At 61.8% G+C, this 13,982-nt stretch overlaps 1 protein-coding gene across 6 annotated transcripts in view; it reads left to right on the forward strand.

Annotated features, from left to right (window-relative positions):
* TSC2 (TSC complex subunit 2) overlaps positions 1-13,982 on the forward strand; it is a 34,739-nt gene that overhangs the window by 9,581 nt on the left and 11,176 nt on the right. For 5 of the 6 annotated variants that reach the window (XM_045541158.1, XM_045541164.1, XM_045541159.1 and 2 more), the window contains exons 11-25: positions 386-529; positions 1,404-1,541; positions 2,442-2,545; positions 2,848-2,929; positions 4,029-4,184; positions 4,631-4,747; positions 7,924-8,046; positions 8,838-8,944; positions 9,170-9,320; positions 10,597-10,719; positions 11,024-11,158; positions 11,874-12,063; positions 12,776-12,869; positions 12,998-13,100; positions 13,359-13,453. In XM_045541158.1, coding sequence (XP_045397114.1) covers positions 386-529; positions 1,404-1,541; positions 2,442-2,545; positions 2,848-2,929; positions 4,029-4,184; positions 4,631-4,747; positions 7,924-8,046; positions 8,838-8,944; positions 9,170-9,320; positions 10,597-10,719; positions 11,024-11,158; positions 11,874-12,063; positions 12,776-12,869; positions 12,998-13,100; positions 13,359-13,453 — 1,862 coding nt within the window. The remainder of the gene's footprint in view (positions 1-385; positions 530-1,403; positions 1,542-2,441; positions 2,546-2,847; positions 2,930-4,028; positions 4,185-4,630; positions 4,748-7,923; positions 8,047-8,837; positions 8,945-9,169; positions 9,321-10,596; positions 10,720-11,023; positions 11,159-11,873; positions 12,064-12,775; positions 12,870-12,997; positions 13,101-13,358; positions 13,454-13,982) is intronic. The other variant, XM_045541163.1, reaches the window with a different exon arrangement.

Below are 13,982 nucleotides of genomic sequence, written 5' to 3' on the forward strand. Positions count from 1 at the left end.
CTGTATCTTGTTCCGGGTCACATGGAACCTTCCAACCCGCTGCTCTTTCTGCTGCGCCCCTGCTCCTCAGGAGGGGCCGTGGACGGCGTGGTCTCTGCGTTGCTTGTATCAGAACTTGGGTGGTAGCTTCAGGCCCTGTGGGGCCGATATGCTAGGGGCCCGGAATTCAGTTTCTGGTCTGTCCCAGTCAGGCCCTTTGGAGGCTCTGGGGCCCTGTCTGGGTCCCGGCCGTGATGGGGCAGGGCGGGCTCCTTGTCGGCTCTCCTGTGGCCATGGTGTGCGTGTGCTGGGTGCCGCTCAGGCGTCTTGCACTCGGGTCTGAGAGCACATGGAGGGGCTTCCTGCGCGAGGGGCAGCTGCTGACTGTGCCCGGCTCGTGTTCCAGGCCATGACCTGCCCGAACGAGGTGGTGTCCTACGAGATCGTCCTGTCCATCACCAGGCTCATCAAGAAGTACAGGAAGGAGCTCCAGGCCGTGACGTGGGACATTCTGCTGAACATCATGGAACGGCTGCTTCAGCAGCTCCAGGTAGGCAGGCTCGTCCCACCTGGAAGGTGACGCGCTCTGTGTCTTGGCCTGTCCTGGGTCCCGCAGAGACTTTGGAGCTGTGTCTTCCCGGCTCTCGGTGTCGCCAGCTCGTCTTCTGCTGAGGACAGGCCTGGGTTCCAGACGTGCTCTGCTGTCGGGGGGATGTGCAGAGGTGTGCAGGGACTGGGCCCGTGTTGCCCACGGTCCACAGAGTGACACTGCAGGCCACCTCCACGGCCCGAGTGGACCCTGAGCGCAGTTCCCAGAGGACCTGGGATGCTGCTGCCGCTTTGGCATGACGTTGGAGGAGGACAGCATAGTCGAGTGTGTGAACCACAGCACTAAGGAGGGTGCCACGGCCACATGCACATGCCCATCGATGCAGGGGCTGTGGAGGGACGAGGCCAGCCACCAGCATAGGCTCAGGCTTGGGCCTTCTCCCAGAGGCCTGGGGTGGGTGACATTCAGGCTGCCAAGCTGGGAAGGATGGGCTGGGACTCAGCAGGGACTGAAGTCGCACTGTCTCAGGGCTGGGTGCTGGGCCAGACCATTGCCACTGAGCGCTGGCCAGGCAGTGCTTCAGCCTGGAGCGGCGGGGCAGCGGCCATGTGCCTGGGCCCCTGGGAGATGCTGGAGCCTGGGAGAGGTGTGAAAGGGCTCGTAGCTGCAGCCACTCTCAGCCTCCTGTCCACGCCTCCCCCTGGGCCTGGCCACATGGGCGCAGCCAGGACTCCCTGGGGATGGGGACAGGCGGGAGTAGGCGGCTGCCCACACGGCCCAACGCGGCCCACCTGAAGGGGTGTGGGGACGCTGCGTGTCTGGAGCCGTGCTCGAGGAGGGGGCTCAACGTGCGTCACGTACCTCGGTGCTGCAGTGCCTGGACAGCCCAGAGCTCAGGACCATCGTCCACGACCTGCTGACCACGGTGGAGGAGCTGTGTGATCAGAACGAGTTCCACGGCTCCCAGGAGAGATACTTCGAGCTGGTGGAGAGCTGTGCAGACCAGAGGCCTGTAAGATGCCTCCCCCGGTGGGGCCTGTGCTGCCCAGGCCAGTGGGGTGGTTTCTGTCAGGCTGCGGGCAGGGGCCGGGACACTGGGGGCCAGGGGCCTTGGCTGCAGGAGTGAGCCCCGTTTCCCGAGCGTTTGAAGGGAAGGGCTGGGCAGGCTCCTGCTCTTGCGGTTCTGGGCTCCAGCAGGGACAGCTGCCAGGGTGGCAGCAGGCTGGACGCGTGTGGGTCTGTTGATCTGCTCAGCGCGAGCCGAACCATCAGCTGTCTCCCACCTGCGCGGGGGAGGGTTCCAGGCCGGCTCCAGGGAGCCGCCTTGCTCACAGAAGGCAGCAGTGGCTTTGCCAGGAACACTCCGCTTGAGGCAAGGCGTTTGCTGGGGTTTTTACCAGTTTCCCCACTGCCAGGCACACCTGGTGCACACGGGCTCCCCACCTGGGCCTCAGGTGGCTGCTCTCCCTGAGCAGACCCCTCCCGGGTCGCAGCCCGGTGGCCTGTGTTTCTTTTTTGGAGACAGAGTCTCGCTCTGTTGCCCGGACTAGAGTGCCGTGACGTCAGCCCAGCTCACAGCAACCTCAAACTTCTGGGCTCAAGTGATCCTCCTACCTCAGCCTCCCAAGTAGCTGGCACTACAGGCATGCACCACCATGCCCGGCTAATTTTTTTGTATATATATTTTTAGCTGTCAATATAATTTGTTTGTATTTTTAGTAGAGACGAGGTCTCACTCTTGCTCAGGCTCGTCTTGAGCTCCTGACCTCGAGCGGTCCTCCTGCCTCGGCCTCCCAGAGTGTTAGGATTACAGGCGTGAGCCACCGCGCCCAGCCTGGTGGCCTATGTTGACAGGAAAACCTCCAAGAGGGCAGAGCGGCGTATTGACGCCAGCTTTTTCTTCTTTTGGCAGGAGTCCTCCCTCTTAAACTTAATATCCTACAGAGCTCAGTCAATTCACCCGGCAAAGGACGGCTGGATTCAGAACCTGCAGCTGCTGATGGAGAGATTCTTCAGGTAGCGGGGTCTGGGGCCTGAGCCTGTGTCTGCTCTCTGGGACTGCCTGCACCTGGTCTCAGGACCCCAGTGAGTCCGGGCGGTCCTTTCTGATTCCCGAAAGTAGCAGCTCTCAGCAGGGAAAAGTGGTTTTCCAGCAGGATAGGGTCTCGCTCCTTCCTGCGTGCTGCTTGTCTGGAAAGATGGCATCCCGAACGGCAGAGCTCTCTGCTCCTTTGCCCTGGGGTCAGGCTTGCTTGCGGGTGGGCCCGGTGGGGGTGTGGCGGACGCTACAGCCCGCCTCAGCCGCTGCTCCCCCGCAGGAGTGAGTCTCGTGGCGCTGTGCGCATCAAGGCGCTGGACGTGCTGTCCTTTGTGCTGCTCATCAACAGGCAGTTCTACGAGGTGTGTGTCCACGGCTGCCGTGTCTGTGTCGGGGCAGAGGGCGAGGGGGCTCCGGGAGCTGCCCAGCTCTGCCTTGCTGTGCTGGCTCCAGCAGCCTGGAGTCTGCCTGGGACTTGCGGTCCCGCCAGCGCCCCTCCGCGGCAGCTTGCAGCCAGCTCTGTGTGTTTCCTCTCCTGTTGGTTTGTTTATTCATCCTGGGGTGCCCTTGCCGGGCCTGCACTGGGCCTAGAAGTGCCACCAAGCAGCCGGGACGGCAGGATTCCTGCCCTCAGGGTGGTTATTCGGAACGCAGGAGCCTCCAGAGAATTCTGTCCCAAGTTTAGGCCAGTCTCACTTGGGGACGTTTCTTTTTGTTTTCGTAATCGCGTTCACCCTCCACAGCCTGCCCCTCACCAGCTGCTGGGGGTCACCCGGGGCTCTCCACTGCGAGTGTGCTCTCCACCCTCGGGTTTGTGGCCACAGCTTGGAGACAGCAGGGTGTGCCCGCGGCGGTGCCTTTGCTGCCAGGAGATGTGGCTCTGAGCCCCCTCGTCCACACACCCAGCCTTCAGCTGGCCCTTTCCCGGGTGGCCTCTGCCTGTTCTGCCCATCCGTCCCCCAGTCCTGCGAAGCTGAGCTCAGCGCTTCTTCCGGGAAGTCCCTCTGGGTCCCCTGGTCCTCGTCAGGGCTGGTTTTGTCCCGCTGTTTGCTGCTGTGGCATTTTCACCTGCCTCTGTGAGGGCTGTCATCACAGCGTCCCCAACACAGGTTTCACGATGTCAGGGTCTCCCCTCCTCAGCACACACGCAGCCCCCACACAGCAGGTGTCCGTAATCGTGATGTGGAACAGCGGAAAGCCAGGAACATTGCCTGGCTGCGCCACGTCAGAGCCCGTGGCCGTGCCTGTGCGAGGCCACCATGTAGCCATCGCTGTCCTTCTGAACCGAGGAGTTGGACGGGCTGCCCTGGGGAAGGGCCTGATACGCCCCTGCCCGGCGTCCCTCTGGTCTCCGTAGCACCGCGGCTCTTTTCTGGTTGGTGCTGGAGGAATTCAGGTGTCAGTGAAACGTGCCGCTTGCCAGGCTGGTGGCTCACCTGGTTCTTGCCTGTGCCGGCACAGGAGGAGCTGATCAGCTCAGTGGTCATCTCACAGCTGTCCCACATCCCTGAGGACAGAGACCCCCAGGTCCGGAAGCTGGCCACCCAGCTGCTGGTGGACCTGGCCGAAGGCTGCCACACTCACCACTTCAACAGTCTGCTGGACATCGTCGAGAAGGTGAGGGCCACCCGGGCCCAGGGCTGGGGTGCCAGAGGGGACTCTTCTTTGTGGCAGACCCCTGTGGGCGGAAACGGCCTCTAGGCCCTCTGTCCCTATTGTCGGAGTGACTGGGTGGCTGTCTCTGCAGCCAGCGCTTCCCTCCCAGCAAGGGTGGGTGGTGTCGGGAGGTGCCTGCGGGGCCTCCACCTGGAGCAGGTGTCGTGTTGCTGCCGTGGTAGCCGGGAGCTGGGTGCGGCTCTGGCCTGTTGTCCACGCGGCACAGCCTGCAGCTTTTCCACTTGCCTGTGACGTGCATTTTGGTTTCCGCACAGTCACGCAGGGTGTGGCGTGCATCTCCTTTTGAGACCTAAGAGAGGAGGTGTTTGTGGGAGAGTGTGTCAGGTGTGACAGTGGCTGCCGCAGAGAGCAGGGAACGGGATTTCAGCCCCGTCTTCTCTGTAAAGGTCATGGCCCGCTCGCTGTCTCCACCCCCGGAGCTGGAGGAGAGGGACGTGGCCGCGTACTCGGCTTCCTTGGAGGACGTGAAGACCGCCGTTCTGGGGCTCCTGGTCATCCTCCAGGTGGGTGCCCGTGAGGGTGGGCGTCCTGGGAGGGCGTGGCTGGCGCTCGACCTCCTGCTGTGTCTTGCAGTCTGCTCCTCAGGGCTTCTCCCTGGGGTTGCAGAGGGTGTCGTGGTGACGGCAGGGATGCGGTGGGTCAGCGTCTCCTGACCAGAGCTGGTCTCTGCAGAGACGTTCCTGAACCAGGGCCAGGGCCACCTCCCGTCCTCAGTGCAGGCTTCACCTGGCTCTGTCCACGCAGCCAAGGTGGGAAAGGTGGCATCCGTCCCGCCCCACAGCTGTTTGGTACTTGTATTGTGATGTCACGCAGATGCCATGCAGCTCACCTGTGTGCGGTGAGCGGCCCGGTGGTTGTCCGTGTGTGCGCGGAGCTCTGTACGCCTTGCGGAGAGGCCGCACCTGCAGCAGTCGCTCCCCACACCCCATCGCTCCCCGCCCAGGCAGCCCCAGTCCTCTTCGGTCTGTGGATTTGCCTGTTCTGGACGTTTCCTACAAATGGAATCATGTCGTATGTGACCTTTTGTGTCTGTTATTTCACCCAGAACAGCGTTTTCCAGCGTCACCCATGCTGTAGCAGGTGTCAGTGCTTCTCTCCTGTGTTGGGTGACACTCCCTGGCAAGCAGGGCCCACGCTGTGTTGGCGCATCCGTCTGCTGATGGACTTGTGGGCCGTTGCTGCCTTTTGGCTGTTGTGACGTCCGTTCAGCGTTTGTGTGGGTCTGCAGCAGGCGTGCCTCTCGTTCGTGTGTGTGTGTGTGTGTGTGTGTGTGAGAGAGAGAGAGAGAGACACACGTGGTGAGGAGCTGCTAGGCTGTTCCCTGCAGGGCGGCGCCATTGTCTGCCACCCTCACTGGCCGTGTGTGGGGCTCTGGTTTCGCCACCAGAGAGAAATTGTCCTCAGTGCCATTTATTTTTTTTTCTTTTTTGAGACAGAGTCTTACTCTGTCACCTGGGCTGGAGTGTAGTAGCATCACCGTAGCTCACAGCAACCTCAAACTCCTGGCTCAAGCGATCCTGCTGCCTCAGCCTCCCAAGTAGCATGCGCCACCATGCCCGGCTAATTTTTCTGTTTTTAGTAGAGACAGGATCTTGCTTTTGCTCAGGCTGGTCTCGAATGCCTCACCTCAAGCGATGTTCCCGCCTCGGCCTCCCAGGGTGCTGGGATCATAGGTGTGAGCCACCGTGCCTGGCCCCAGCCTATTTTCTGTTTCTTTGACTGTACTCCTCCTATCTCACTGTGGTTTTGATTCGATTTCCCTGATGTTGAGCATCTTTTTTTGTGCTGTTGGCCATTTGTGAGTCTTTGGAGAAATGACTGTTCAGATCTCTTGGCCAGTTTTTAATTGGGTCATTTGTCTTTTTATCATTAAGTTGCAAGAGTTCTCTGTACATTCTGGATACGAGTCCCGAGTCAGGTGGGTGACTGGCAGGTGCTGTCTGTCTCCAGCCGTGGTCTAGCGTTGTGCTCGGGCGCTCCCGGGCACTGCCAGCTGGCTCTGGGGGTCTCTGGTGCCACATCCCCTCACGTCCCCCATTGCCTGTGCCTCGGGCGGCCGTCGGCCTCTTCTGTTGGCCAATGCGCCCTGTTCACTGATTCTCAAAGCCTCACAGTGTCACTTGCATGTGTTTGCCATTGTCAGTATTTTGTAAACTATAATATTTGAATCACTCTGCCGAAAAACTTGTAGTTTGTAAAATGTCGGGATGGTGGGACAATTTCCTATGATGTTTATATGTGATGGATTTTTATTTCCTGTCACGGAAGTTCAAAGTGACACTTGGTAAAAGCCAGACAGTACATCCTTGGTGTCTCACCCACCAGAGCCCTGTGCTCTTTGCTGCCCTGACTTGTCAGGAAGGGTCGTGCTGGGCTGGGCGGCCTGTGGCAAGAGCTGGGAGCCTTCTGTGCTCGCGGAGGTGGGGAAAGGTGTTCCGTCGCCCTTGCTTCGAAATGCAGCCCTGCAGGCCGGGGGACGGGGCCGCAGAACTGAACTGTTTCCTAGTTGAGGCAAAGTCCTGGGCCTGGCTCTTTGCATTTCTTTGTTTATAATTAAAAAGTGGTGCATTTGACCCTCGAACAACATAGGTTAGGGGTGTCAACTTCTTATGCAGTTGAAAATCTGCATCTAACTTTTGACTCCCCCAAAACTTGACTAACAGCTTCCTGTTGACTGGAAGCCTCACCGATAACACAGACAGTCCACCAACATCCTGTGTGGTGTGTGTCACATACTGTGCTCTTCCGATAAAGTGAGGCAGGGAAGAGAAAACGTTAAGAGAATCAGAAGGAAGAGAAAGTACGTGTGCTATTCATAAAGTGGAAGTGGAGCGTCATCAAGGCCTTCCTCCTGGTCATCTTCATGTTGAGTAGGTTGAGGAAGAGGAGGAGGGGTTGGTCGTGCTGCCTCGGGGGGCAGAGGCTGGAGAAAAGCCACGGACAGGTGGACCCACGGAGTTCAGACCTGCGTTCAGGGGTCAGCTGTGTGTGTGTTTGGCTAACGACGCGTCACAGTGAAGAGTTAGCAGCGTGAACGCAGTGGAAAGCTCGGCTCCCTCCCTGCTTCCCACCCAGAGGCCCCGCAGAGCAGCAGCTGCTCGAGTCCCGTGTGCCCTTCCTGGAAGGGCCTGTGTGCTCCCACGCACTGTGTCAAACCCCCATCCCACCTTTTCCTCGCCCAAGGCAGGGATAATGCTTGCATATCGTGGTTTTAGACACAAGGAAAAATAGCTTTTTTCTTTAAAAATAATAACAGCAATAAGTTTTTTAAGCATCATTACTTATCTCCAAGGTGCAGAGTACCACAGGGGTCCCCGGGGCTGCAGCTGGGTCCCTCTTGCCTCTCCCTGGCCTGGCCCTGCAGCCCCCAGTTCCCCCGCCAGCCCCCCGCAAGGTTGCTGGCAGCACTGAGGGCTCTCACTGTGTCCTCACCTGTCGGGGAGGTGCCCTTGGCCTTGCCAGGACGGAGTGTGAGGGTTTCCAGTGCGGATGGCAGCCCATACCTGGGAGCTCTCAGGGTGGGATTGGTGGGTGAGAGGGTGGTGCCTTGAGCTTGGAAGATGCTGCCGCTTGCCTTCTGGAGAGGCCGTCCTAGGCCCTGTCCTCCCCAGGCACCTGGTGCCGTCTCCCCTGCTGGCCTCTGCTGCCCGCCCTGTGGTGATCAGGTCCCTTCCTGCAGACCAAGCTGTACACCCTGCCCGCCAGCCACGCCGTGCGTGTGTACGAGACGCTCGTCAGCCATGTCCAGCTGCACTACAAGCACAGCTACACTCTGCCCATCGCCAGCAGCATCCGGCTACAGGTGTGCTGGCCGGGCGGGCAGTCGCTTCCCTGGGGGCCCAGCGAGCTGCCTCAGTCTTGGTGGATGTGGTGCTGGGAGGCTGGATAGGCCGCAAGTGACCCAGGGAGGGGCCTTCTGGGGACCTGCTGCCCTTTCCTCTGCCTGCAGCTCATGTGCCACCGTGGCTTGTGACTGAGGCACATAGTGGCCTGGGTTGGGGGAAGAGAAAAGGAAGCTCATGGACTTCCGAGGTGGCACATGCCCCTCTGCTCCTGGTCTGCGGAAGCTACCAGAGACCCACAGCCGAGGGCCGGGGGCACAGGGGGGCGCGCTGCTCTGGTGGGTGCGGCGCCAGGCTGAACAGTTCCCTGGGTGGAAGCCCTGGCCCCTCCAGGGCTTCTGCTCTGTGCAGTGGCCCCTGTTGTTTGCAGAGCCCGTCCATCCATAGTTGGAGGATGTGACGGGCCCTGAGCAGAGCTCTGCTTTCTGGCCCTTGGGTTTGTGCATTGCTGCCAGAGGAGCAAGGTGCTGTGCTGTCCGTCCTGGTGCAGGCCCAGCTGCTGTGGGGATAGCCGGGCTCCGTGGGCTTGGAGGGAGGAGGCTGTGGTTGCCCACCTGGGAGTCCGACCCCTGGTGTGGCCAGGACAGAGCCAGGGTCTATGTGGGGAGGTTGGGGCCTGCTCACGTTGGCAGGCGGCCTTTCCGAGCCCTGCGTGGTGTTGGGCACGTGGGTCTGAGCCATGGTGTCACCGCCTGCCCCGGGCCAGGCGCGTTTCTGGCTCTGTGGGATTTCCGAGTTCTCTTCCCTACAGGCCTTCGACTTCCTGCTGCTGCTGCGGGCCGACTCGCTGCACCGCCTTGGCCTGCCCAACAAGGACGGGGTCGTGAGATTCAGCCCCTACTGCCTCTGTGACTACATGTGCGTGGGGTGGTGGCTCCGCCCGGTCCTGTGAGGCTCGAGGGGTGTTAGGTTCCCTGGGGCCAGTGGCAGAGCTGGGTGCTCTCCACCGTTCCCGGGGGTGGTTGTGTGTCTGAGAGGGGGGTCTCCAGCGGGGCTGGGGCCGGCCGTGACCGTGTCTGTTCTAGCCCTGCAGGGCCGCTGGGGAGGCTCCACCTCAGCTGCTTCTGTCACTTACTTCTGCAGGGAGCCTGAGAGAGGCTCTGAGAAGAAGGCCAGTGGCCCCCTGTCACCTCCCACGGGGCCGCCTGGCCCTGCTCCTGCAGGCCCCGCCGTGCGGCTGGGCTACCTGCCCTACTCCCTGCTCTTCCGCGTCCTGCTGCAGTGTTTGAAGCAGGTGAGGTAGGCCCAGGCCTCAAGCTCCGTTAGGTCACACTCCGAGGGCATCAGCTTTTTGGAACAAACACGGTTTCTGCCTTAACACTGGTGACCTGGGGCGCTGTGTGACCACCTGCTCATCACCAGGTGGTTTGCCCTGAGGCCCCACAGCAGCTCTGTAACTGTGCACTAAGCACCTGCTGTGTGCAGCCCCTTGGGCGGAGCTGAGAAGGCATTCCTGCCCCTGCAAGATGGTTTTGGCAGCAAGACTCAAAGGTGTGGACAGATACGTGTAACCGCAGGCCAGGATGTGCCTCCTACGCAGGGTGCACATGGGCTGTGTGGCCTGGAAGGGGTGCTGTTATGTCTGGTTGGGCCACTTGCTGGGACAAGTGAGGTTAGTCTTGAAAGGTGGGGAAGGTTCCAGGGCAGGCGTGAGCAAAGCCCAGGAGCAGGGTGGGTGCGGGGCAGGGCAGCAGGAGGCAGGTGGGGCCCAGGCTGGCACCGTCGGGGTCGGCAGTAGGCGAGGGTCAGGCCTCGGGCGGGAGGCGGGACCAGGGTCTCTGGGCGCACATGGCGTTGGCATGGAAGGGGCAGGCAGACCTCCCAGGAGTCTCCGAGTCTCAGCCTCTGTGTGGTAGGTGGAGTCCGTGGAGAGCTCTTAGGACTCAAGCCGTTCGTTGGCTTGGTTCCGGGCAGGGGCTGCTCCCTACCAGGGACACACCTGGGTGGAGATCAGCTCTAGAGGCCATGGCCTGTATCTGTCCCGTTGCCGTAGCCTTGAGTCGACCTTGGTTCTATAGCTGGTGTCTGGGTTTGTGCATTGTTGAAGAAGTACTTGCTGCTGTTTTCTTTCCAGGTGTTATATTAATGATAGCTTTTCCCAGCTACATCTTGGCTTCAACAGAAGTTAAGCTGGTGCCCTGGGTGGGCATCTGTAGGGAACCCTCCGGTGTGGTGCAGGTGGCAGGTGGTCACTAGGTCACCACAGGGCAGTGCGGGCAGGGTGGGCTGCACGTGGCAGCCCCAAGTTGGGGTAAGAGGAGGGAGGTGGCATCGGCTGCCTGCTGGGCCTCCGCCTGGCCGGGCCTTGGAGGGCAGCCGCCAGCGTCCAGGGTGAGCTTTGGGCAGCGTCCGCTCCTGCAGCTGCAGGGACAGAGGCCAGGGCTGTGCAGTCCCCTGCGCTGATCCCACAAGGATCCAGAGGCCTTGTGGCCACAAACGCATAACTTCCCTCCTCTGCCCCCAGGGTCCAGAAGGCCCTGTCCTCCCTCTGACCTCCTCTCTGCTTCCAGGAGACCGACTGGAAGGTGCTGAAGCTGGTCCTCAGCAAGCTGCCCGAGTCCCTGCACTACAAGGTCCTCATCTTCACCTCTCCCTGCAGCGTCGACCAGCTGTCTTCCGCCCTCTGTGCCATGGTAATGCCCAGCAGAGGCTGCTGGGGTGGGTCACACATGCACCAGGGACCCCTCCCCTCCCACTCCCAGCATGTGGGACAGAAATTGGGGCACGTCACTGAGTGTGGCCACCCCTGTCTGCCCTCGTCCTGATGGGCTCTCAGGACGTTCACATGGAGTCCCCTGTCTGCCTCTCCCCAGAGCGTCACTAGGTGGGCACCGTCCCTTTCCCTGGAAAGGCCCCTGGGTCTCCGGACCCTCCTTTCCTGGGCCTCCGCAGCACCCTCTGGCCGCCGGGCGACCACGTCTGGGTCTTCGTCTTTAGCTTTCAGGCCCAAAGACCCTTGAGCGGCTGCGAGGTACCCCAGAAGGGTTCTCCAGAACTGACCTGCATTTGGCGGTGGTTCCGGTGCTGACAGCGTTAATCTCGTACCATAACTACCTGGACAAAACCAAACAGGTATGAGGTGGTGGAAGGACAGGGGAGCTGTGCCTGGGGCTTGAATCCTGTCCCCTGAGCCATAGGATGCCCCGTGTTTTCCGTAAACCGGCTGATGGGCCTCTGGGGGTGACCTGACTTTGCTCCCCCACGTGGCCGCTGAGCCCCTGCTGGTCAGCCCGGCCTGGAACCGGGGCCGTCTGCACCCCGCGCATCTGAGTTCTCCTCGGACATCTGGGCTTTAGCGCAGCCCTTGGCTGTGCCCCTGTCCTCACCACCCCTGCAGCTGTGGGGCAGGTGGCCAGGCTGGTTGGCAGAGCTGGGCTGGTTTTGAGACACAGGGCGGGTGTTGGGCCCCTGGTCCCTGGCGCTCCTCTCCCCCCACCAGGTGCAGGAAGCGCACAGAGAGCTCTTCCCCTTACCCCCAGCGGCCGCTGTCGCTCTTGGTGTCGCGTTTCAACACCTCTGGCCGCCCCCTCATCAATGGGGAAACTGAAGTCTTAGGTTAGGTGCCCACTCGAGGTCACAGCCAGCCAGGAGAGTTGAGCCTGTCTTTGCCCTGAAACCCAGCTCCCGATGGTGGCACTGCTGGGAGCTAACGCTGGCCTTGCGTCCCATGGATCCCCACCCCCAGGGGCACACGAGGGCAGGCGAGGGCCTGGGGAGGCGCCTGGCGCACCAGAGTGGCTGTGCCTGCAGGCGGCGCCCGGGGCCTGAGATGCCCTGTGTCCTGCAGCGTGAGATGGTGTACTGCCTGGAGCAAGGCCTCATCTTCCGCTGTGCCGGCCAGTGTGTGGTGGCCCTGTCCGTCTGCAGTGTGGAGATGCCTGACATCATCATCAAAGCGCTGCCCGTGCTGGTGGTGAAGCTCACGCACATCTCGGCCACGGCCAGCATGGCCGTCCCGTTGCTGGAGTTCCTGTCCAGTGAGTCCGTGGCCCGGCCTGCGTGCGTGGGCGTGCGTGGTAGACCCTAGAGCCGGGGGCTGTGCCCTGCCTGCGATGGCCTCTGCTGACCTCTCTGACATCTTGCCGCTTCTTGGGCCTCCTTGGGAACTGGGGCCTTGGTGCCTCCTGGCCTTCGTCCTGGCTCCTCCCATCCCTCAGAGCACGTGCAACACGGGGCCCTGGCGGTCCTGTGTTTGCCTGTGCCCCTCTTGGGTCATGACTTCGGGGGCTCAGGAGTCCGCCTGCCCCCTTCTCCCCATGCCCCACTGCGTCTGGCCGGGAGGAGGCCGCGGATGTCCAGAGGCAGAGCAGAGGGCTGGGTCAGCGCTGTTGTGTAAAGGGCAAGAGAGCATTTATTTTTCTGTGGGCCACACACGGGCTCTGTCCCCTTATCTTTGTATTTTGTTTACAACCCTTCAAAAATGCAAAAACCATTTGAAGCTCGTGGGTCTCACAGATGCCGGCTACGGCTGGGTTTTGGCCCCTGAAACGGGGAGCCTCAGCCAGATGTCGAGGTCACATTTGGGGGGCCACGGCCCTCCCTCCTTCGCAATAGCCCCTCCCCGGAGAGGCAGTGCTGGCTTTTAGACACACAGCACAGGACCCTGGCCATGCCAGCCCTGCCGCAGCCACAGCCTGTCCTTGCTTGGCCGTCCCGGGTCCCACTGACTGGCCATCTCCGTGGCTGCAGCTCTGGCCAGGCTGCCGCATCTGTACAGGAACTTCGCTGCGGAGCAGTACGCGAGCGTGTTCGCCATCTCGCTGCCGTACACCAACCCCTCCAAGTGAGTGCTGGCACCCTGGAGGCCCTGCCCCTCCCGCCACGGCCCAGGCCGGGCCTCTGTGCCCAGAGTCACCTGCGGTGCGGGCGCCTCTGCTGGTGCCAGGCTGGAGCCAGCCCCTTTGGTCTCAGGTTCAATCAGTACATCGTGTGCCTGGCCCACCACGTCATAGCCATGTGGTTCATCCGGTGCCGCCTGCCCTTCCGGAAAGACTTCGTCCCTTTCATCACGAAGGTAGGCCTGGGGGCCAGTGGGGCCATGTCCCTAGTTAGGGCTGGGGCCTGCTTTGCCTGCGGCTGTGTAGGCTGGGGCGGGGTGACAGCAGGCAGAGAGAGGTGGGCGTTGTTTGGTGCTGGGCTGGTGGCACCCGGAGGCTCTGCTGGGCCTGGCTGGAAGCGGGGGTGGGCACGGAGCTGCAGCCTTGTGCTGGACCTGCCGCTGCCGGACAGCTGCCCCCACAGCCCTCCGGCTCAGGTCTGCCCACGCTGCCAGGGCCTGCGCTCCAATGTCCTCCTGTCTTTCGATGACACCCCTGAGAAGGACAGCTTCAGAGCACGGAGCACCAGTCTCAACGAGAGGCCCAAAAGGTACGGGGCCTGGTTGGGGCGTGCCTAGTGTCAGCACAGGGTAGGGCAGGACCCAGGGCTGTGACCTGGGACAGTGTGGCACGTGCAGGGCCTGGGCTGACCAGCTGCTCCAGGCCAGCGAGTGCAGATGGGTCCCGTGGGTGAGGGCGTGTCCCCACGCAGGCTCTGCCTGGGCCCAGGTGTCCTAGGATCTGTGAGGCAGGGCCGGGCCTTCGAGGGCTGCCAGCACCCCACGCTCACTGGCCGAGCCGGCCCCCTGGGGCCTTAAGTGCAGACTGGTGCAGTTGGGGGTCGGGGTGTGAGCTGTGGGCATCTGAGCGTGGGTCACACCAGGGCCGCTGGGACTCCCAGCCTGGGTCCTGTGGCCCCTGTGGTGGACCCAGCCTCGCCCGGGGCTGCCCCTCTTCCTCCGGAGCCCTCCTCAGCTGTCGCTAACCAGGGACACACCCCGCTTCACCATCACAGCTGCTTCTGCCACCCCTGAGGGAGGAGCTGAGCCCAGCTTCTGTGTTGTTGTTTGCGTGTCATT

This window comes from Lemur catta, chromosome 2, assembly GCF_020740605.2.
Source record: "Lemur catta isolate mLemCat1 chromosome 2, mLemCat1.pri, whole genome shotgun sequence".
NCBI lineage: Eukaryota > Metazoa > Chordata > Mammalia > Primates > Lemuridae > Lemur > Lemur catta.